At 42.0% G+C, this 23,014-nt stretch overlaps 1 protein-coding gene across 1 annotated transcript in view; it reads right to left on the bottom strand.

The window, feature by feature from the left end:
* The window catches only part of DPYSL3 (dihydropyrimidinase like 3), a 109,187-nt gene extending 89,607 nt beyond the window's left edge, over positions 1 to 19,580 (bottom strand). Inside the window, exon 1 of the mRNA XM_036065730.2 lies at positions 19,100 to 19,580. Within this exon, the coding sequence (XP_035921623.1) occupies positions 19,100 to 19,489 (390 nt within the window). The 5' untranslated portion in view covers positions 19,490 to 19,580. The remainder of the gene's footprint in view (positions 1 to 19,099) is intronic.
* Between the last annotated feature and the right edge of the window lie 3,434 nt (positions 19,581 to 23,014).

Genomic DNA, 23,014 nt, shown 5'->3' with positions numbered 1-23,014 from the left:
TTGCTCCTAGCGCTGAGATTCTACAGTCTAATAGGATGAATCTGCCTTGTGATGGAGAAATCTTTTCGGTGAATATCTATTTCCTTCCTTCTCCCTCCCCAGCTGGGAGGGAGGCCCGGCACCCTTCTTCTGCGCGCTCATCTTGAAGCTGCCATCACCTCTTCCGTGAACTCCTCCAAGCACCTGACAGATCTCCGATTGCTGCTGACCCTGAAGAGGTTAACAATGGACTTACTGGCAGTAAGCACCTGTTGGGCCCATGAATGGATGTAGCAATAAAGAAATGAATGAACACTCAAATGGAGAGCCACCAGCTCTCACTGCACACCCCAAAGGGAGCCAGCCCCTGTTGAATTCCTGCCTGCAAGTCACATTTCCTGAGCGGCGAGCACACATCTTCCAGAAGGCAGTGCACACCCTCCCAAGTACACCCTTTCTCTGAAAACTCCTGAGCACACACTTATAAAGCCATTATTGCAGCTCTCACAACTTCCCATTTTTAATCTGTTGACATGTTTTGCGTGTGAGCAAGCCTAGCATTCTCCCTGTTCACTTAACAATGTCACGTTCTGTTAACAACTCCAAGAGAACCTATTTTCCACCGCTTCCTCTCCCCTTTGCAGCACCAAGCTGTTGGCTGCCTTCACACCTCTCCTTTTTCTAGCACAGCCGCAAAGCTTTATTTACAGCCTGACCTCCTTCTTCCTAATCGTTCGGACCTTCCGGTATTTGTTTCTTTCTCACTGTCATTTCCAGGTTATCCTCTGAAACCTCCCCCTTTCCCCTGCCTTTGTTCTTTACAAAATCTTGCCTCCGCTTCATAAATTTGCATTCTCTAAAATACCTTGCAGTGTTCTCCTCTTCATTGTAAGATATGTATTTATGTTTAATTTCCTCCTTCAATCTCAGACATCCTGAAAGGAGAACAGGTGTTTCGAGCCTTTCAAATCGTCTTGACTAGTTATCATATCTACTTCAAGTTTCTCAATCTTTTCATATTGAAAAGTTGCTGGGAGGCTCCTGGGTGACTCAGTAGGTTAAGGCTCTGACTCTTTATTTCTGCTCAGATCATCATCTCAGGGTTGTGAGATCGGTGGCGATGGGGTCTGCACTCAGTGCAGAGTCTGCTTGAGATTCTCTCTCCCTCTCCCTCTTCCCCTCCTCCTCCTCTCTCTCTAAAAAAACAAACAAACAAAAACAAAGAAAGAAAGGAAAAGAAAAGAAAGAAAAAGAGAAGAAAAGAAAAACTAAGTTGCTAGGTCCCCCTCTGCCACTCCAATGCACACACAATCACATACTCACACACAAGCGCACATACACAAACACATCCGACACACCCCTGTGCCCCTCTTATATTCAAGACCAGGAGTTGGCAAACAATTGCCCTTGGGGCAAATCCAGCCCACCACCTGACTTCTGTAAATAAAGTTTTATTGGCACACAGTCACACCCATTCATTCACATATTGTCTATGGATGGCTTTGTTACCAAAGCTGTAAATAAAGCTTTGCGGCCGTGCTAGAAAAAGGAGAGGTGTGAAGGCAGCCAACAGCTTGGTGCTGCAAAGGGGAGAGGAAGCGGTGGACACCTTTACAGCCCATAAAGCCTAAGATATTTATTATCCGGACCTTTATAGACTCCTGTTGTAGACAATTGAGAGATATCTCATCCTTTATTTATAAACTCTCAGCTGACAGCATGCATTGCCAGATACTGCCTTCCTTGCAAATCCCCTACATCCATTTCAAACTCCCTGCTCCCCACTCTATAGTCTCACTAGAACATTCCCTAAGTGTACCACTGGCTGGCTTCCTGACCCTCGCTTGGTGTGTAGAAGAAAACTGTATCTCTGGAAAGGTTTTTCCTCCCTACCAATTGTGAGATATTATTATTCATCAATTGTACTTTATTCCTTCTCACTTAGCATCCATTTATCCCACAACTTCTCATTTCAATGGTTTTATTTATTTCTATCCAAGTGACAGAATGTGAAGATATTAGTAAGAAGAAAACAGCCCATCCCTCGCTCACTTCCAACTCAACATAAGCACTGCATCTTTTTTCTTTGGACATAGGATAGCTTCTTGGAAATAAACCAAATAGTTCTGCCATCAGTGGAGTCTATCTAGAAAAGTGGTGTGTGACTCCCAGGCCTCCAGTAGACCTCGATTTGAGCCTTATCTGCCACCATCCTTTGAATATAATCTGCCCTTAGCAGATAGGAAAGGTGCCTTTAAATCAGATCAACCTACCAGCAAGCCATAGCATCCACAAAAAATTATCATTAGGCACTTGGGGCATATCACGAAAATTGTCTGAGCCTCTCCACTTCTTCCCTCCCTTGCTCCATCTCCTGGCCTCCCTCTAGGCCTCATGGCTTCTAATGTCTTCTGCTTCAGCTACTGTGTTCACCTTTTGGACTTGACTAAATTCAGGTTCCCTATTTTGATCCTGTGAGTCCCATCCACTCACTTTCCAGAAAGTTTCCCTAGTAGACATTTTATTTTAGATAATCCTCTTAATCAAGCCAATTCTAGCACTAGACCCCCCATTCAGTACCAATGTTTAGCTGCCACCATATTAAAAAAAAACAGCAAAATGGTATATAAATATCAATCAGAGAGTCCGTAGGCTAAAATCTGGACTTTGTCCATTTCCTGTTGTAGGATTGCAGGAAGTCAAGGTACCTCTCTGATATTCGGTTTCTTTTCCAGAAGTTTTATTAATACCTATTTTGTAGAATTATTGTAAGGATTGGAGGTAGCAATGCTTTTCGTTAGAGCATACCACGAACCTCTTATCTGTGCCCTGAAAGCCAAGGAAAAGTAAAATTCCAAGAAAGAAGACAATTTTTCTACATTTTTATCTCCAGTTAAGATTTAAAAGCATCTTCTTCCTATGTCTTTTACTTTGTCCCCACTTGCCTGGCTCTTGTGGCCCCTTAATCTCATCTGCTGTTGAGCAATGTGGCCCAGGCTGCACTCCTCCCTCTTACAGGATTTACACAGAAGTGTACCCTGGTTTACCCAGAGTCCTGCCCTTGAAGTCCACATGGCAAGCAACCATCCCATGCTCAGTATTCCTGCAGCATGAAAACGACCACACCACATGCCACCATTTCTAGGAAGTTTCCATTGACAAATGATAAAGAAATTAATATACACAAAGATTTGGCGAGAAGAAGGTCTATCACTTCCTTATTTACAATAGTAAAGGAGAGAAGTAAAAGTGAAACCAAAATTGAAAGCTAAAATATCAATGTCCAATTAAAAGAAATTAGTAATTCAGGGTGCCTGGCTGGCTCATTCGGTAGAGTATGTGACTCTTCATCTCAGGGTTGTGGGTTCGAGACCCATGTTGGGTGTAGAAATTACTTAAAAAATTTTTTTTAAAAAGTAATTAGTAATTAAATATGTGATATATCACAACAGAGTACTACACAGCCATTGTAAATTATATTTTGGAAAATCTTTGATGCTCTGTAAAGATGCCATAATAACTTAAGTTAGAAAAAATAAGTTTAATGTTTCCAGGTCAGCATGTAAGGACCTAAGAAGTTGCCACTCCACTCTAAGAACAAATAAAAAGCTGAGCAAACTGACAAATCAACAACTCCCCTTAGACTCAGCAGAAAGGTGAAGTCACACAGAAAACTGCTGCCCTCAGAACTGGAGAGACAGAGAGGCAGAGAGAGAGAGTCACAACTCACGTGAGCATTAGCCCACACACAAACAATTCCACCGGAGCCAGTGCCAGGGTAGGAAAACCTGAACTGTGATGGAGGAATGGATGGAGGCTCAGTGTGGACAACCCTGAGAGTTCAAAACTCCAGGGGAACCCAGTCAGGGGAGGCCCTCCCAGTTTTGTGACAGTTACCTCCAAGAGCTCTCTGAGGTCCTTAAAGTGACTATCAGAAAAAGATCCCCTCCTGCTTCTGGAACGGGGAGGGGTGAAGGAACCATTTTTGAAACACATCAGAACATTCCATTCTCCTTAACAAGGCCTGACTCCAGGAAAAACTATTTTACCAGAGCCTAATTTGCTATCAGAGCCTAAGCTACGTGAGGGAAAGGGGGAAATACTCAACATCACACCTCTGGCCTTCCATATGAGAGAAGGAAAACACCTAACTCCAGCTCCATCAAGCCTTCAACATAGGGGAAGGGAAATACACATCTCCATCCCTGTCCAGTCATCTTTTCCCATCTAAGGGGTAGCAGAAGAAGAAGGAGAAGCATGATGAAGCCCACAGTCCAAGGGCACAGCCTCGCCAAAAGACTGAGATCTAACCACAGGCCTGTAGAGTGCTTCCCCTCTGATCCACACTTTACTACTACATTAGTAAAGGTCTATTTATTGGAGTTCTTATTACCCATTTCATTGTATCCATCTTTCAAGAAAATATGACAAGGGATACTAAAAGGCAAAAAACACAGTTTCAAGAGACTAAACAAACATCAAAACCAGAGTCAGATATGGCAGGAATGTTGGAACTTTCAGATGAGGGGTTTAGAAAAAAAATTGATTAATTTGCTTCAATGGAAAAAGGAGGTGAGGCTCAAGAATAGATAGATAATACAAGCAGAGAGATGGGAATTCTAACAAAGAATCAAAAAAATACTAGAAATCAAAAACATTGTAATAGAAATGAAAAATACTTTTGATGGGCTCATTAGTAGACTAGACACAGCTGAAGAAGGAATCTCTGAATTGGAAGATATAACAATAGAAACTTCCAAAACTGAGCAAAAAAAAGACAGAAAAAAATGGAACACAATACCAAAGAATTGCAAGACAACCCCAAAAAGTGTAACAAATATATAATAGGAATCCCAGAAGGAGAAAAGAAAACAGAAGTAATATTTAAAGCAATAATGACTGAGAATTTCCCCTAAATTAATGTCAGACACCATATCACAGAAGCTCAAGGAACATCAAGAATGCCCCCAAAAAAACTACACCTACACTTATCCTATTCATATTTCAGATAATCAGAGATAAAGACAAAATAGATAAAAGTTACTCATGGGGCGCCTGGGTGGCTCAGTTGGTTAAGCAACTGCCTTCGGCTCAGGTCATGATTCTGGAGTCCCAGGATCGAGTCCCGCATCGGGCTCCCTGCTCAGCGGGGGGTCTGCTTCTCCCTCTGACCCTTCCCCTCTCATGCTCTCTGTCTCCCATTCTCTCTCTCAGATAAATAAATAAAATCTTTAAAAAAAAAAAAAATAGATAAAAGTTACTCTGATTTCTTCTCAGAAACCATACAAGCAAAAGGAGAATAGACTGAAATATTTAAAGTGTTGAGAGAAAAAAATAAAACAACCTACAATTCTGACCTTGAAAAATATCCTTCAAAAGTGAAAGAGAACACATGAAAAGACGCTCAATATTGCTAATCATCAAGGAAAGGCAAATCAAAACCACGGTGAGACATCACTTACACCTGTCAGGACGGCTAGAATTAAAAAGAAAGAATAAGCATTGGTGAGGGTAGGGAGAAAAAAGAATCTTCATACACTGTTGGTGGGAATGTAAATTGGTGCAGCAACTAACGCTGGCTGGAAAACATACTGGAAGACAACATGGAGGTTCCTCAAAAAATTAAAAATAGATATACCAGATGATCCAGTAATTCCACTACTGCATATTTACCCAAAGAAAACAAAAACACTAATTTGAAAAGATACATGCACCCCTATGTTTATTGCAGCATTATTTATAACAGCCAAGATATAGAAGCAACCCGTGTCCATCCATAGATGAATGAATAAGGAAGATGTGATATATCTACAGAATATTATTCAGCCATAAAAAAAGAATGAGATCTTGCCATTTGCAACGACACGGATGGCCCTAGAGGGTATAATGCTAAGTGAAATAAGTCAGACAGAGAAAAACAAATGTCGTACGATTTCACTTACATGTGGAATCTAAGAAACAAATGAACAAAGAAACAAACCAACAGAAAGCAGAAAGAGACCCATAAATACAGAGAAAAAAACTGATGGTTGCCAGCCGGGAAGACGGTCAGAGAAGGGGCAAAATGGGTGAGGGGATGTGGGAGATACAGGCTTCTAGTTATGGAATGAATAAATCACGGGGATGAAAGGTACAGCATAGGGAATATAGTCAGTGGTACTGTGATAGTGCTGTATAGTGACAGATGGGAGCTACACTTCTGGTGAGCACAGCATAACATACAGTCTTATGGAATCACTTTGTTGTACCCTTGAAACTGATGTAACATCGTATGTCAACTATAACTTTAAAAAAGGGAAGGAGAAATAAAGACTTTCTCACACAAATAAAACTTGAGGGAATTTGTTGGCAGTACACCTGCCTTGCAAGAAATGGTAAAAGAAGTTCTTCAGAGGGAAGAAAAATGATACGGGTCAGAAACTTGACTCTACATAAAAAAAAAGAAAAAGCACTGGAGAAGGGATAAGTGAATATAATATAAAAACTTAAATTTGTCTTATTCTTAATTGATCTAACATGTAACAGTTTGTTCAAAATAATAATAGCAACAATGCATTAAATTATATATGTTTATATATGTTTATGTATAAATGAAATGAGTAACAGCAATAATACAAGGGACGGGGCAGGGAAGAATTGGGAATATTTTGTTATTATACAGTACTTGCACTTGGATTAGTCATAAATGCATATTGTAAACTCTAGGACAACCACTAGAAAAAGTAAAAAAGTATAACTGATATGCTAAGAAAGGAGAAAAAATATAATCATATGCTCATTTTTTTTATTATGTTATGTTAATCACCATACATTACATCATTAGTTTTTGATGTAGTGTTCCATGATTCATTATTTGCATATAACACCCAGTGCTCCATGCAGAACGTGCCCTCTTTAATACCCATCACCAGGCTAACCCATCCTCCCACCTGGCTCCCCTCTAGAACCCTCAGTTTGTTTTTCAGAGTCCATCATCTCTCATGGTTCATCTCCCCCTCCGATTTCCTCCCCTTCATTCTTCCCCTCCTGCTATCTTCTTCTTTTTTTTTTTTAACATATAATGTATTATTTGTTTCAGAGGTACAGATCTGTGATTCAACAGTCTTGCACAATTCACAGCGCTCACCATAGCCAAGATGTCCATCAACAGATGAATGGATAAAGAAGATGTGGTATATATATACAATGGAATATTATGCAGTCATATGCTCATTTAAAACGACAACAGGCAGAAAAAGAATGGAAGACAAAATAAGAACAAGGGAAAGGAACAAGTAGAAAACACAAGCAAATATAGTAAATAGGAGTCCAACTATATCAATAATCACTTTGAATGTCAACAGTCTAAATGCACAAATTAGAAGACAGAGATTGTCAGAATGAATCAAAAACACAACCCTATGAGGCGCCTGGGTGGTTCAGTCATTTAAGGGTCAGACTCTTGGTTATAGCTTAGGTCATGATCTCAGGGTCCTGGGACTGAGCCCTGTGTAGGGCTCCCTGCTCAACAGGGAGTCTGCTTCTCCTTCTCCCTCTGCCCCTCCCAACCACCCATGCTCTTTTTCTCAAATAAATAAATAAAATCTTAAATAAATAAATAGATAAATAAAATACAAGAATACACATGAAGCAAAAGTAAATGGGTAGAGAAAAACATACTATGCTAACACTAATCAAAAGAAAGCAGGAATAGCTATATTAATTTCAGGCAGAGCAGACTTCAAAGTAGGAAAATTATCAGGTATAATTATAAAGGGGTGAGTTCTCCAAGAAGACATAATAATTCTTAACATATATATGCCTATAAAAAGAGTATCAAAGTATGTGAGGAAGAACTAACAGAACTGCAAGAAGAAACAGATGAATCTACTAATATACTTGGAGACTTTAACATCCCTCTATGGAAAATGGGACAGATCAAGCAGACAGAAAAATCAATAAGGTCATAGTTGAACTCAATAGTACTATCAATCAGCTAGATATAACTGATATCCACAGACTACTTCATCTAACAACAGAAGATGAAGCTTCTTATCAGGCTCACATAGAACAGTCACTAGGATAGACCACATTCTGAGCTATAAAACACACCTTAACAAATTTAAAAGAAGAGAAATCATACAATGTCTGCTCTCACACCACAATAGAATTAAACCATAAATCAGTAACAAAAAGGTCACAGGAAATCACAAAATACTTCATTAAACAACATCTTTCAAACAACACATGGGTCATTAAAGAAATCTCAAAAGAAATGTTGAAATATTTTGACCTAAATAAAAGTGAAATACAGCATAACAAAATTTGAGGGATGCAATTAAAGCAGTGATTAGAAGAAAATTTATAACATTGAATGAATATATTAAAAAAGAAAACAACACTTAGGGGCGCCTGGGTGGCTCAGTCGTTAAGCGTCTGCCTTCGGCTCAGGTCATGATCCCAGGGTCCTGGGATCGAGCCCCGCATCGGGCTCCCTGCTCCGCGGGAGGCCTGCTTCTCCCTCTCCCACTCCCCCTGCTTGTGTTCCCTCTCTCGCTGTGTCTCTCTCTGTCAAATAAATAAATAAAATCTTTAAATAAATAAATAAATAAATAAATAAAATAAAAAAGAAAACAACACTTAAAATCAATAATCTAAGCTTCCATCTTAGGAAACTAGAAAAAGAAGACAAATTAGATCCAAAGTTAGCAGAAGAAGAGAAAGAATAAAAATTAGAACATAAATCAATGAAACTGAAAACAAGAAATCAATAAAGGAAATTAAACCAAAAACTGTTTCTTTGAAAAGACCAATAAAGTTGATAAGCATCTAACCAGAATAACTAAGAAAAAAAGACCCAAACTGTACAAGAAATGAAAGTGGGGCCATCACTACAGATCCCATTGAGATTAAAAGGATAACAAAGAATATTATGAAAAACTCTATGCCCACAAATTTGATAATCTAGACAAAATGGACTATTTCCTTGAAAAAGACACAGTCTAGTAAAACTCACACAAGAAGAAATAGACAATCTGAATAGGTTTTTATCTATTAAAGAAATTGAATCAATAATTTATAACCTTCCTAAACAGAACTAGGCCCAGATGGGTTCACTAGTGAACTCTACCAAACCTTTGAAGACGAAATTAAACCAACTCTCTACAATCTCTTCCAGAAGACAGAAGCAAGGGGAATACTTAACTCATTCCAGGAGGACACCATTACTCTAATACCAAAACCAGATAGACATTACAAGAAAAGAAAATGAGACACCAATATCTCTCATGAACACAGATGTAAAATTTCTTAACAAAATATTAGCAAATCAAATTCAATAATGTATACAAAGAATTATACACCATGACCAAGTGGGATTTATCCAAGGTATGCGAGGCTGGTTCAATACTGGAAAATTAATGTAACCTATCACATCAAGAAGCTAAAGAAAAATAACATGAGCAAAATCAATAGATGCAAAAGAAGCATTTGACAAAATTTGGCACCCATGCATGACAAAAATTCTCAGCAAACTAGTAACAGATGAGGACGTCCTCAACATCAATTAAAAACCTACAGCTAGAGGCACCTGGGTGGCCCAGTCGGTTAAGCCTCAGACTCTTGGTTTCACTCAGGTCGTGATCTCAGGGTCATGGAATCAAGCCCCACGTAGGGCTCCATGCTCTCTCTCTCAAATAAATAAACAAATCTTAAAAAAAAAGAGACCCGCAGCTAACATCATACTTAATGATGAGAAACTCGAAAGAACTGACACCTTAAGACTTACAATGAAGCCACACTAATCAAAACAACGTGGTATTAGGTGTGCCTGGCCAGCTCAGTCAGAAGAGCATGTGACTCAGGCACCTGGGTAGCTTAGTCCGTTAAGCATCTGACTCTTGATTTCGGCTCAGATCATGATCTCAGGGTGGTGAGAGCAAGACCCACGTCTGGTTCCACGTTCAGCACAGAATAGGCTTGAGATTCTCTCTCCCTCTCCCTCTGCCCACCCCCCACTCCTGTGCTCTCTATATAAATAAATAAACAAATAAATAAATAAATAAAATAGTTTTTTTAAAAAGAAGAGCATGCGGGGCACCTGCGTGGCTCAGTCATTAAGAGTCTGCCTTCGGCTCAGGTCATGGTCCCAGGATCCTGGGATCGAGCCCGCATCGGGCTCTCTGCCCGGCAGGAAGACTACTTCTCCCTCTCCCACTCCCCCTGCTTGTGTTCCCTCTCTCGCTGTGTCTCTCTCTGTCAAATAAATAAAAATCTTTAAAAAAAAAAAAAAAAAAAGAGCACACAACTCTTGATCTTGGGGTTGTGAGTTTGAGCCCCACATTGGACATGGAGCCCACTTAAAAAATAATAAAATAAAGAGTAAGACAATGTGGTACTGGCAAAAGAATACATACGCAGATTAATGGATCAGAATAGAGAGCCTAGAAATAGATCCATATAAATACAGTCAACTGATCTTTGACAAAGGAGCAAAAGCAGTAGAATGGAGCAAAGATAGTCTTTTTCAACAAATAGTGCTGGAACAATTGAACATCCACATGCAATAAAATGAATGTAGACACAGACTTTAAACCCTTCATAAAAATTAACTCAAAATGGGGCGCCTGGGTGGCTCAGTTGGTTAAGCGACTGCCTTCGGCTCAGGTCATGATCCTGGAGTCCCAGGATCGAGTCCCGCATCGGGCTCCCTGCTCAGCGGGGAGTCTGCTTCTCCCTCTGACCCTCCCCGCTCTCATGCTCTCTGTATCTCATTCTCTCTCTCAAATAAATAAATAAAATCTTTAAAAAAAAAAAAAAAATTAACTCAAAATGGATCACAGACCGAAATGTAAAATGCAAAACTATAAAACTCCTAGAAGATAGAAGAAAACCCACATGACCTTGGGTATGGCAATGACTTACAACACCAAAGGCATAACCCATGAAAGAAATAATGGATAAACTGGACTTCATTAAAATTAAAAACCTCTGTTCTACAAAAATCAATGTCCATAGAATGAGAAGACAAGCCATAGACTGGGAGAAAATATTTGCAAGAGACACACCTGATACAGGACTGTTATCCAAAATATATACTAAGAACTCTTAAAACTCAACAATAAGAAAATGAATAACCCTATTAAAAAATGGGCCAAAGACTTGAACAGACACCTCACCAAAGAAGATACACAGATGGCAAGTATATGAAAAGATGCTCCACACCATATGTCCTCAAATAATTGCAAATTGAAGCATCAATGAGAAACCGCTACACACCTACTACAATGGCCAAAATCCAAAACAGTGACAACACCAAATGCTGACAAGGATGTGGAGCAACAGAAACTCTCATTCAAAGCTGGTAGGAATGAATACAAAATGGGACAGCCTCTTTGGAAGACAGTTTAGAGATTCCTTACAAAACAAAATATACTCTTACCATACCATCCAGCAACTGCACTCCTTGGTATTTACACAAGCGAATTGAAAATTTATGTCCACATAAAAAGCTGCACACAAATGTTTATAGAAGCTTTAGTCACAATTGCCAAAACTCAGAAGCAACCAGAATATACTCCAGTAGGTGAATGGATAAATAAACTGTACATCCAGAAAATGGAATACTATTCAGTGCTCAAAAAAAAATGAGTTATCCAGCCATGAAAAGACAGTGGAGGGACATTAAAAGCATGTTACTAAGTGAAAGAAGCCAATCTGAAAAAGCTGCATACTCCATGATTCCAAATATATGACATTCTGAAAAAGGCAAAACTCTGGGGACAAGAGAAAGACTGTAGTTGCCAGGGGTAGAGGGAAGGGAGGAATGAATAGGTGGAGTGCAAAGGACTTTCAGGACAATGAAAATCCTGTGTCTGATACTATAATGGTGGATATATGACCTTAGGCATTTGTCAAAATCCACAGAATGAACACCACCAAGAGTGAGCCCTAAGGTAAACTATGACCTCTGGGTGATAAAGATAGGTCAGTGAGGGTTCCTCAAGTGTAACCAGTGTGCTACTCTGGTGGAAGATGTAGATAAGAGAGGAAGCTTCGGAGGTGTGGGGGTGGGGGAAATAAAGGAAATCTCCGTACTTTCCACTCCTTTTTGCTCTGAACCTAAAACTGCTTTCAGAAATAAAGTTGCTGAAAATGTATTAAAGTGGTAAAAAATAGTTTTAAAACAGGTAATACTGTATATTCCTATTTTCATTTTGGAATGAAAAACACATGTGTCATACCCACAGAGATGTGAAAAATACACCACTGTATTAATGGCAATTTTCTATGGGAGACTACAGGGAAATGCAGTTTAAGTTTTCCTATTGTTTATCTGTTCGTTTCTTCAAAATTAGTTTTTCATTGTGCACCTACATAGCTGTGTTTAATAAGTGCTTTTTGAATAAACAAGTAGAGAAAAAAACAGGGGTTAAATGGAGATCTGGGGACTCATCATATTTATGGTGACCCTTGCTATCCTATCCACACTGGCCCAACCCCACATATATAAAGAGAGTATACTGAGCACTACCCAACACTTGGTCTGTAGCCTTTCAGCAAGCCTCCAACAGTTTTGAATTTTCTCTTAGAAACTGGTCCATAAAAGAGCATATACCAGGGCACCTGGGTGGCTCATTTGGTTAAATGTCTGACCCTTGATTTTGGCTCAGGTCAGGATCTTGGGGTTGTGAGATCGAGCCCCGCGTCAGGCTCTGCACTCAGCAGGAAGTCTACTTGGGATTCTCTCTCTCCCTCTCTCTCTGCCCCTCTTCCCCCCGCCCATCTCTCTCAAATAAATTATTTTTTTAAAAAAGAGCATATATCGCTGAAGAACTCAAACTGACAATGAACTCATTTATGACTGTAATATTAGAACCACTGACTCTTAACGGCTTTGAGATAAAGATTAGAGACTTACACACACTTAGACCCAAAGGGGTGGGTAAGATAAGCCACTAAGGTACAAGGATCTATATTTGTATATATACTATTTTACTTTGTACTTGTGTCTGTATTGTAGAATGGTCATAAGATATTAATACAGTTGACCATTGAACAACACAGGTTTGAACTGCACTGGTCCATTTACACGTGGATTTTTTTTTTTTCAATAAATACAGTGCAGTACTCTACATATATTTTCTCTTCCTTGCAATTTTCTTAATAACATTTTCTTTTCTCCAGCTTACTTTATCGTAAGAATGAAGTACATAAAACATATAACATATAAAATACATGTTGAACGACTGTTTATGTTATCAGTAAGGCTTCTGGTCAACAGCAGGCTATGAGTAGTTAAAGTTCTGGGGAGTCAAAAGATATACATGGTTTTTTGACTGCATGGGGGTTGGCACCCTAACCCCTGGGTTTTTCAAGGGTCAACTGTACATAAGTTGTGCACGTAATTTATATAAATGCACATGTGTGTACATATACGTAGAGAGAGACCATGCTCAATAAGCTTTTGCATAGAGGTGCACAATCAAAAAAGCTTAAAGACTGTGGCTCTGGTGACCATCTGGTCCACCCCCCTTCACTTTAGAAAGGAGGAAACCAAGGCTGAGAGAGAAGGGAGATAACTTGCCCAAGTTGTACAGCTGGTGAAAGCCTGGGTCTCTAAGCTGAGCCTGCCAATTTGAGCCCGTTGCTTTGTTTATTGTTTGTTTGCTGCTTTGTTTATTGTTTGTTTGCCTCATCTCATTATTTTCTGATGGAGTAGAACGGTTTTTTGAACGCCACATAAGTCCAAGTCAAGAGTACAGGTAAGTTTTAACATTATATTTTCCTAGAAGTTTAAGTTTTTAAAAAGTGCTTACATGCCTAAATGGACTTCTGCCTCTTCTCAAAAATGGAGGGCTGCGCTGCCAGTCACAGCCTGCATTCCCTACAACCAGACTACCTATTCCTAGTAAGCTTTATCCCGACTCACAGGAACATTATCTGTAGGAATAACGCCCAGAGGAAATTAATCAGCTATAGAAATCACTGACAGAAAAGCCTCCCGGACAGTCCCCTGGCCATTTTAAACATTACTTACAAGAGCCGTCAGCAAAATCCTGTCTCCATGGACCATTACTTTGAGGGAACACTGCCAATTGCAGCATTACTTGGAAGGCACATTTTTTATGTTCCTCAAATGCCTACTGTCAAACCAAACCAAAGTTCTGAAAGGTTTCAAACACTTCCAAGTTTGGGTAAGTAAATACAGTCCCAGATTCGAGTGTGGCCTGGGGGCCAGGTAAGCAAGAACCTTTTTTCCCAGCCTAAGGGCAAACTTTCCTTCCTCAGGGCATCTTTGTAAAATTCACATGCACTCCAGGCATTCTGATGATTTGGAGAGGCCTTTATAAACCTAGAATTCTATTTCCAGCTGTCTTCCCTTACGCAGGATAAGGAGGAGAACTTCACTTTCTCTGGATCATTTTGAAAACTTTTCACCCAGGACCAAAAAAGCACACGACAAATGATAAAAAGGTAAGCACCACAGCTCACGTGTTTCAAGTGCTCTCCCCCTACACCCAGAACCCCTACTGACTTCACAAAGGAAACATCTTGCACAAAAGTGGCCCACGTGGGAAATGACCCATGGCTCCTGAAAGGGAGTTATCAATAGACCCATGTAATCATAATGTCATTACTTTGTTTCCACTGGATGACAGAGTCTTTGCAGTATCATTTGCTCTTGGCAGACCATATATCATAATTCTCCTCCCGTTAGTAATTTCTTCACTGCAGGAAAAACTCTGGAAACCATCTTGAGAATTGGTGAAAAATATTTCCTATTCATTTAAAATTGCTTTTTTATGCACTTACTGTCAAAAGTTATAAACAAAAACTTGTATGAGCCAACCATGGGGGATTGGGGCAGTATAAATGTCTATTGTAAGAAAAATCTAGCTGCATAATTTAACAAGGTGTTTAGGTAGGTCCAGAACCACAATATAAACACCCAAGTCATACTTCAAACTTGGCACTTGGCACTCAAAGTGTAACTCAGAGACTTTTTTTTTTTCCTCTTATTCAGCTATACACTTTTGTTGTGAAATTTCTTCGTAATTTATTCATGTATTAACTAAATTCATTTCCTTAAGGTGGGAGTTAAGAAGTAGGTACGCTACAAACAAAGCATATTGTGAGTTTATTGAGACATGTTTTTAAAATCTCTCTTAATAACTTTGCATTCAACTTGGAAAAATAAGGATCTTGCAGCAACTCTTTCCATAGGCTGAGCAACCATTCTCCAAGTGTCCTGAATAATGGGTTGGCGACAAGATGGAGGAAGGTTCTAGAGGTGTGGCAGAAAGCTCTGTCCTTGCCCTGCATGATAGTAACATATCAGCAGCAGACACAATGGTCAGGCTCATTGAATTAAAATAAAGCAGCCTCTCTGTCTGGAAAGAAGGACTCAGAACTCAGAAAAATGGACTCTGGACTCAGAAAAATCAGTTTGAATTCTGGCTCCCCACTTATTATCAATGTGATTTGGGGCTAAACACTTAGAGTCTATGAATTTCAATTTCCCTATCTGTAAAATCATGTTCAACAATATATCTATATCTAGATAGAGAGCTAGATATCAGGTACACAGAAAGTGCTCAAAAAGAGTACTTATCAAATCTGCAGATGGTCCAGAGCTGGGGAGAGGGATGCTATGTCATAGAATTAAGGTTCAAAATTACCGTGACAGAAAGATGAGCTAAGATGGTGATAAATATTATAGAAGGAATAAAAATAAAATCCCATAGTTAAAGGTTTTTTGTTTGTTTGTCGGTTGGTTGGTTTTAAGTTCAGTTGTACCAGTATAGAAATGGAGACATCCTGGCTTAATAGCAGCTGATGTGAAAAATTTTCTGAACACTTGAATGACAGAGAATGTACTATGGAGACAATAGCAAGACATGGATACTGAATTATTAGGTGTAATCTCCTACTACAGAAGCATATGTTGTCTATAAATCAAGGAAATGAACTAGCCTAATACATTTTGCCATGGCCATATCCCATCTGGAGCACTGTGTTCAGTTCTGGGCACTGTATTTTTGAAAGAATATTTATAAAATATAGTATAACCTGAAAAGGAAATCAGAAGGGTGAAAGGCTTACATATAGGAAAGCTAAAGAAGCTAGGAACAATGATAAGGCTAAAAAAGAGAATTTTAAGGAGAATGTGATAATTGCCCTCAAACATATAAAAGGCAGTAAAAAGCAAAGAGTAAGAGTAATTAATATGTATTGAGTACTTATTATATGCAAAGTAGTCACTGTTATCCACCCTAGCAGGTGAGAAAGCTAGGGCACAAGGGCCGAGCTATACGCTTACAGTCACATAATTTGGGTGGGTGGAGCCAGGTCTCATCCCAGTAGTCCCGCCCCAAATCGAGGAGGGATATTAAAGCTATATTCCAAATATTTCTAACCTCTGTCTTACAGGATCACGGTAAGATTGCACCCTCCCCATTCTTTTGAAGTTGGACACGGATTAATGAGTTGCTCGGGCTTGGGAAATGTGAACCTAAGTCATTTTTGCGACTTCAGCATGGGAGTTCAAGAGTCTGTGAGCAGCTCACTACAGGTTCTCACCAACATGGGTGTGTCAAGATGAAACTTCCCTCAGGCTATCCGTCTAGGTCCCTGCGGGGAAATGATTAACAGAGCTGTCCTGCTGACCCCTGTTGGACGTAGCAGGAGCAAGAAATAAACTGTTGTTTGATTCAGCCACTGAGATGTGGGGACTGCTTGTTACTGTGGCAGTACCCAGCCTTTTCTGACAGCTAAACAAACCCACATGCTTCAAGTTATTAAAATATCCCAGAATTTAAAAAAAAAAAAACTTTATTCTTGTATTTTATAAGGTCAGAACTAAGAATAGCTTATAGAAACTACAAGGAGGCAGAATTGGGCTTAATTTAATTTTTTTAAAGTGAAGTTTTCCAAAAGTTGCTTCATGAGGTGGAGCACTCCCTGAAAACGTGGTATTTAAATAGAGGCCAAAAGGCTGGCTAGGTCAGTAGAGCATGCAACCCTCGATCTCAGGGGTCGTCAGTTCAAGCCCCACGATGGGCCTAGGGTTTACTTTAAGAAATTAAAAAATTAAAACATATATATATATAAAATAAGTAGAGGCCAGATGGTCATTGTGCATCTATGTACCAGAAAATATGGCCTAATTAAGGAGGTTTAATGTACCAAACATTTATGGAGCACCTCCAATGTGCCAGGCATTTCAGCCACAGTGCTAAATCCAAACGCACGATCCCTATCCTCAAGGAAATAGCTATCAAGTACAGAAGTAGATAAGGTCTGCTGATTCTTTTAGCCGTGTGATTCAACCAAATTAGAGATAATAACATGGCCTGCATGAAGCTGACAGCAAGCCTGAACTTAGAAATAACCACGTAGCACAAGAAATCCTGCTGATGCTTAAGTTGTATTATTATTTTTCAATTAGGAGCCAAAAGTATAGGGTTTGCAAAAGGAAGGAAAACGCGAGAATTTCTGGGTTTACAGGAGGAACATTTTCCCTTTCTCTAGTTACCATTCTTAAATCTTGCAAACCAGGCATATTATCTGGCTTACATCAGGGGTGTTCCAGCAAAGGGAACAGCACTGACTCACAGCAATTGTTACCGACCTTTTCCATCACTTCTCCCACCCCTGAGAGTCAGGAAGGGAACATTTCAATCCCCATCAGCTCAGACCTAAAGAGAGGCAATAATCTTCCTGTAACACCGTTCTTAAGTTTAGAAATCAGCCACAGCTGTTCCAAAAATATCAGAAGTTTTTCCTAAAAGTGTTATACAAGCAGGGCCTAGAGGAATCCCATACTCTAAGGACGATATGAAAATCACAAACTAAATGAGTGATTGCAAGGGACATGGACATTGTTTCCCAATGGCACCCTTACACAGGACGAAGTTCAGTGCTTTCTTCCCCTAACGGTATCAGTAATTAAAGCCTTGTTTTTTCAAACTTTCAAAAATCAAGCAGTGCAGAGATAGGCTTTCCTTTGGCTCGCTGCATTTGAATGGGAAAAACATCTATAACTCGGGTAAGCATTAACTGTAATTGCTCTGGGGCAGACATTTCCATTTTGGGTTATTATTTGTATCAGTATTTACACAGAATAATATATGTGGATGGATTTTGCAGCCATTATCTACACAAGAGTGACGTATCTGATTACTATTGTTCCCCAACTCAACAGCATCAGTTTGAACTTTGAATACTCCGGCCCTGCCCAGACCCTGAATTTTCTGAACTGTGGTTCTGATTTTCGATGAAATAAACAAATAGATGAGAGCAAGTTGGATTTCAATGCCATGCCTCCAGTCAGTTCAGTGCATGAGTTTCTCAAAAATACACATACAGAAGAAATTGGCTTTGGCACATGTAGGAGCAGCAGAGAATTTGCAGCTTGTGCTAGTTTAAAGTGCACCCTTAATACTCCGGCCTGTTTTCAAAAATAAGTGATATTCTTCCAGAGACAGCTGGATCCCTGTGGTACCCAGTCTTGCAATAAACTACGTGCACAAACGTACACTTCACAAACACAGATGTGAAATGTCGATCTAGGACAGAAGAGGGGCACTCAGATTAGGGTGTTTAGTCTAGTGGCTCCACACCCAAAAGTTTCAGGGACAGAGCTGATGTTTGAAGAGTGAGGGGGGAGACCGCCCATCCTGTACGTTCATCCGGGGACTATGGAAATGACCCCATTTTCCCAGCGCCAGTTTGCCCTCTGCCCTGGTGACCCGGGTTGAGATTTAATCTAGGGCCAGAGTGGGGCCCAGACAATTGTGCTGGTGGTTACTGAGACGCAGAGAAGGGCTACAAATCACTAAGCGTCCGCGGCTGGCGGCGCTGACACACCCACCCAGACCCGCTGGCCCGGGGGTGCGGCAGGGAGGCGGGGGGGACCCGCGCACCCCGGTCCCGCGCGCACCAGGATGCTGCCACGGGGGACCCGCGCGAATCCCGGTCCGGGCTGAGAGGTCGGTACGCTCGGCAGAGGATGCCCTTTTCCTCCTCCCTGTCCCCCCTCCCCGAGCGAAGGGAGCGGGAGAAAGTTGTGCCCGGGTCGCGGCGCCCCGGGCCGCCAAGGGAACGAGAGCAGGAGGAGAAGAGCCCCGGGCCCCCTTACCTTGTCCTTGGGGCCGAGGTTCTGCAAAACCTCCTTGCCCGTGGCGCTCCGGATCTCCACCCCGGCGGGCGCGGGCGAGGCGGGCGAGGCGGGCGCGGGCTCCCTGCCCTCCTCCCGGCCTTGGCCCCGGCGCGGGCTGTCCCCCTCGACCCCCGGCCGGCTCCCCGAGCCGCGGCCGCTGCCCTGGCCGCTCCGGGGAGTCTTCGCGCCCCGCTGCCCCACGCTCAGGGCATCGAAATCCAGCGTCTTGCTCTCGAAGGCGCCCTCCACGTTGCAGAACATGCCGCCGTACTTCTGCCGCGGGACCTGGTCCGTGGTGCCCGGCCTGGCCAGGTACACGGGCAGATCGTCCTCGTGGGAGCTGTCCCAGCCCCTCCGGCCCGAGGCCATGGTGCCGGCGCACAGCGGCCCGCGGGTTCGCTCCCCCAGAGGCGGAAAGGGCAGCCGCCGGCAGCGTGCGCCGAGCCACAGTGACTGGGGCGGGAGGAGGCGCCTGAGCGTTCGCGCCAGAGGCGGCAGTGCAGCTCCGGTTCCTGCCAGTCCCCAGCCAGCCAGCGAGCGCGCGGCGCAGGGGCCGGGGCAGCGGGCGCGCTCCGCCGCGGGACCTGTCGCCCGCCCGCCGCCCCTCGGCGCGCACCCGACCCTAACGTGGCCCCGCAGGGTCGCGCGGCCCGGTAGCCCTTCGAAAGTAGAAATCCCAACTTGGCGCGCGCGCACACGCACACGCACACACACGCATGCACACTTTCCGCGGGGCCAACAACCCTCAGATTCACACTCAAGAACTTGCCTCACTCACACATGCACTCAAACCCTGTCTTCCCCACACTGACTTCCGAGTTTGCTTCACGAAGACAAATCTTTCTGCCCCACTCGTGCACACAAACCTAATTGGCTCAAGTGTGTTCATCTGAAAGCCAAATTCTGATTTACAACAACACACATACACACAAACTCAGGTTTACCAGACTCACAATCCTAGACTTTGCTTACCCATAATCCCAGATTGGTCTCATTCCCATCTTAGAACTGTCTCACAACTGTCCCCGGTTCTAGAATCTGCCTCACAAACCTGCACCCTCAAAGAAAAGACCTCCTGAATTGGTTAAGAGTGAGACCCTCTTACTTTGCCGACAATCACAAAAGCCTGCAATTGACTTACAGACAAACCTACACTTAAACTATTCTTACCTCACATTTAGCACCCTAACTTGTGCTTTTTACCCACCCATAACTGACCTCACAATTACTTTACAGGTCATGGACACGCACACATCCCTAGACTGTGCCTTGTAAAATACTTCCAATACCCCGGCCTACGACAAACCCGAAGCTAACCCCTCACACACTGACTCAAGCTCAGGTTTACCTCAGTCAGAACCCTCCACGTGGGCTCACACATATATTAAGATTAACCGCAAAAAAAACACAACCAAAGACTTTGCCTTCCGTGCAACCTCAGCTCCACACAGATTTCACTTCTGCATGCGTCCGCTCTCACAGCCTCGTTCTCCTCCCCGCGTCCACCCACATATACTCTAAGCCAGACTTTGCCAATGAACAGAGTGGGCAAACGGCAGAGCTTGCCTCGCATCGGCGCACCCCGCCTAAATCCAGAACCTGCAGTGCCCACATTAGACGAGGGCCCCTTTCAGAAATTCGCTCACTCCTTAATTAATTCATCCAACCAGAACCGAATGCCTACCATGCCTCTTCACAAGATACTGGAGCGATGGCGTTAAAACAAGGCAGATGGGGGCCGGCCCTCAGCAAGAGTGTAGTCTGCCGCCACCCACCTAGGGAGCACAAGCATTCACTATTCCGCGTGACACACTGCAATTTCCTTTGTGAACCTCTGCACTGCATCATAAGCTTCACGAGGTCAGAGATCTGGTCTGTTTAGTTTACTATTAGCATCCGCAGGCACAGAAGAGGAACTCGATAAATCCTTTTTGAACAAACGGGTAATGCTAAGAACAATAACAACAGCAACAACAGGGAACATTTATGGAGGTGTTGCCGTGTGCCAGTCACTACTGTAACTGTGTCACATACAGTAACTCGACGCTCAGAAGCATATGGCCGGCGTCTTTGTGCACACACCGTCTTTGAAGGCATGTGCAATGAATTTGATCAACCGAAACTTGCAAGTCCAATTTTGGAGAGTAGCTAGGATGTTGGAAAATGGATTCGATGGCAGCATTGTGACAGTCACGAAAGGTTGGGGGATGGGAGTTGACGTGAACTCAGATCAAGACAAGCATGTTGACGCAAGTTGTACTTGCCCCCCATCCCCATGAGGCGAAAGATGCTACTGAACTGCCCCTGCTCTATCAGATTATTCGTGATTTCTTAAGCGGACTTCCTCTGGGACACTGTTTTTTTAACAAATGCTGGTTGCCAACAGACCCAGAAGTTCACATGAGAAATCGGTAATATAAGCTGTCCCCTCCCTCTTTGCTCACACAGGTGATTTCCTTCCTCTTTCCCATTGCTCTCAAACTCTTCTCCATTCATTAATTTATATACAGACTTTTAGGGGGACATTTGGTATGTGTCCAGCACTGTCCTGGGCTCCCTCCTCTGTGGAACATAAATCTAATGGGAGGAAAGAGATGATAAATAAGAACAATCAGATCAGATAGTCTTAAGAGTTGTAAAGAAAACAAGATTCCCAGCTTTTAGATCAGTTGGTCAGTCGAGTCTTCCCCCCCGACTCTATAAACACCACGGATGCCAGCACCATCAGCAAGGGCAACAATAAATAAAGATATTAGCTAACACTTATTAGGAATTTATTCTGTGCCAGGCTCAATGCTAAGGACTCTTCATACACTATCTTGATTAATTTTGATTAGTAAATACCTTAATTAACAATACAAGTCACATACTATTATTTCTTTTTTACTAGCAAGAAGGCTGAGGCTCTGAGTAAATGCCCAGGTTGTGACAGAACCAAAACTAGGAGCAAGATATGGGCAAAGAGTCTGAGGTTTCCTTTGAGAGGGGAAGATTCTGAATGTAGATGCGAGCTTGCATGGGCTCATGTGTGTGGGCGCTTGGGCGTAGATAAATCCCATTGTTGTAGTTACATTGCCTCACCACTATGTCTGTTGCAATGGATAAGCTCCATGATTACATTTGTTGACGAAACATCGCATCTAAAAGTCAACAGCTGCATATACACATATGTATTTAATTAAGAAAGCAAAGCAGCCTTTAGAAGTAGGCTAAAATGGGAATGGCTGATCTGACTCCAATTCTGCAACTACGTGGCCTTAGGCCAAGGTCTTAGTTAACTTCTTGATGTCTTTCTGCTTTCTATTTGCCTCACCCACCAAACAGGATTAGAAGGATTTCATTCCTTGAGTAAGACATTGTGCGAAGAACTTCACATGCATTGCCCTAACCTTCACCAAACCCCATAAATGTGGTGTGATTACTATCTTCACGTTACCAGGGGAGAAAACACAGCCTGGACAAGTTTCCTGCCTAAAGTATCACACTAGCACTTCAGGCTAGAATTCAAACCCTACTAGCTAGTCCAGAGCCTGTGCTCCTGAAAACCACCCCAAGACAGAATTCTGTTATAAGAATTCAGATAAATGATAATAGGAAGACCAGAAGTAAGGTGTTAACAAATCGAAAAATTCTAAGTGCCCCACTTGTTTTGGGGCAAAGGTAAACTTTAAGACAAATACAGAAATATCCTACCAATGTCCTCCTAACAAAAGCATTAGTCTCATGAACACACGCCAATTTTACGTCTGTCCATAGTAAGGTAGAGGATACATTACTTACGACAATCACGAACATAAGGGCGGCATCATGCCTCTGGTCACCTTAAGTCACAATTCCCAGGAAAGGGCTTATCTAAAACAATGTGCAAACAGCAAGCCATTTCTATCACGCGGG

The sequence above is a fragment of the Halichoerus grypus genome, chromosome 2, assembly GCF_964656455.1.
Source record: "Halichoerus grypus chromosome 2, mHalGry1.hap1.1, whole genome shotgun sequence".
Classification (NCBI taxonomy): domain Eukaryota; kingdom Metazoa; phylum Chordata; class Mammalia; order Carnivora; family Phocidae; genus Halichoerus; species Halichoerus grypus.
This window is presented reverse-complemented; position numbering and strand designations above follow the sequence as displayed.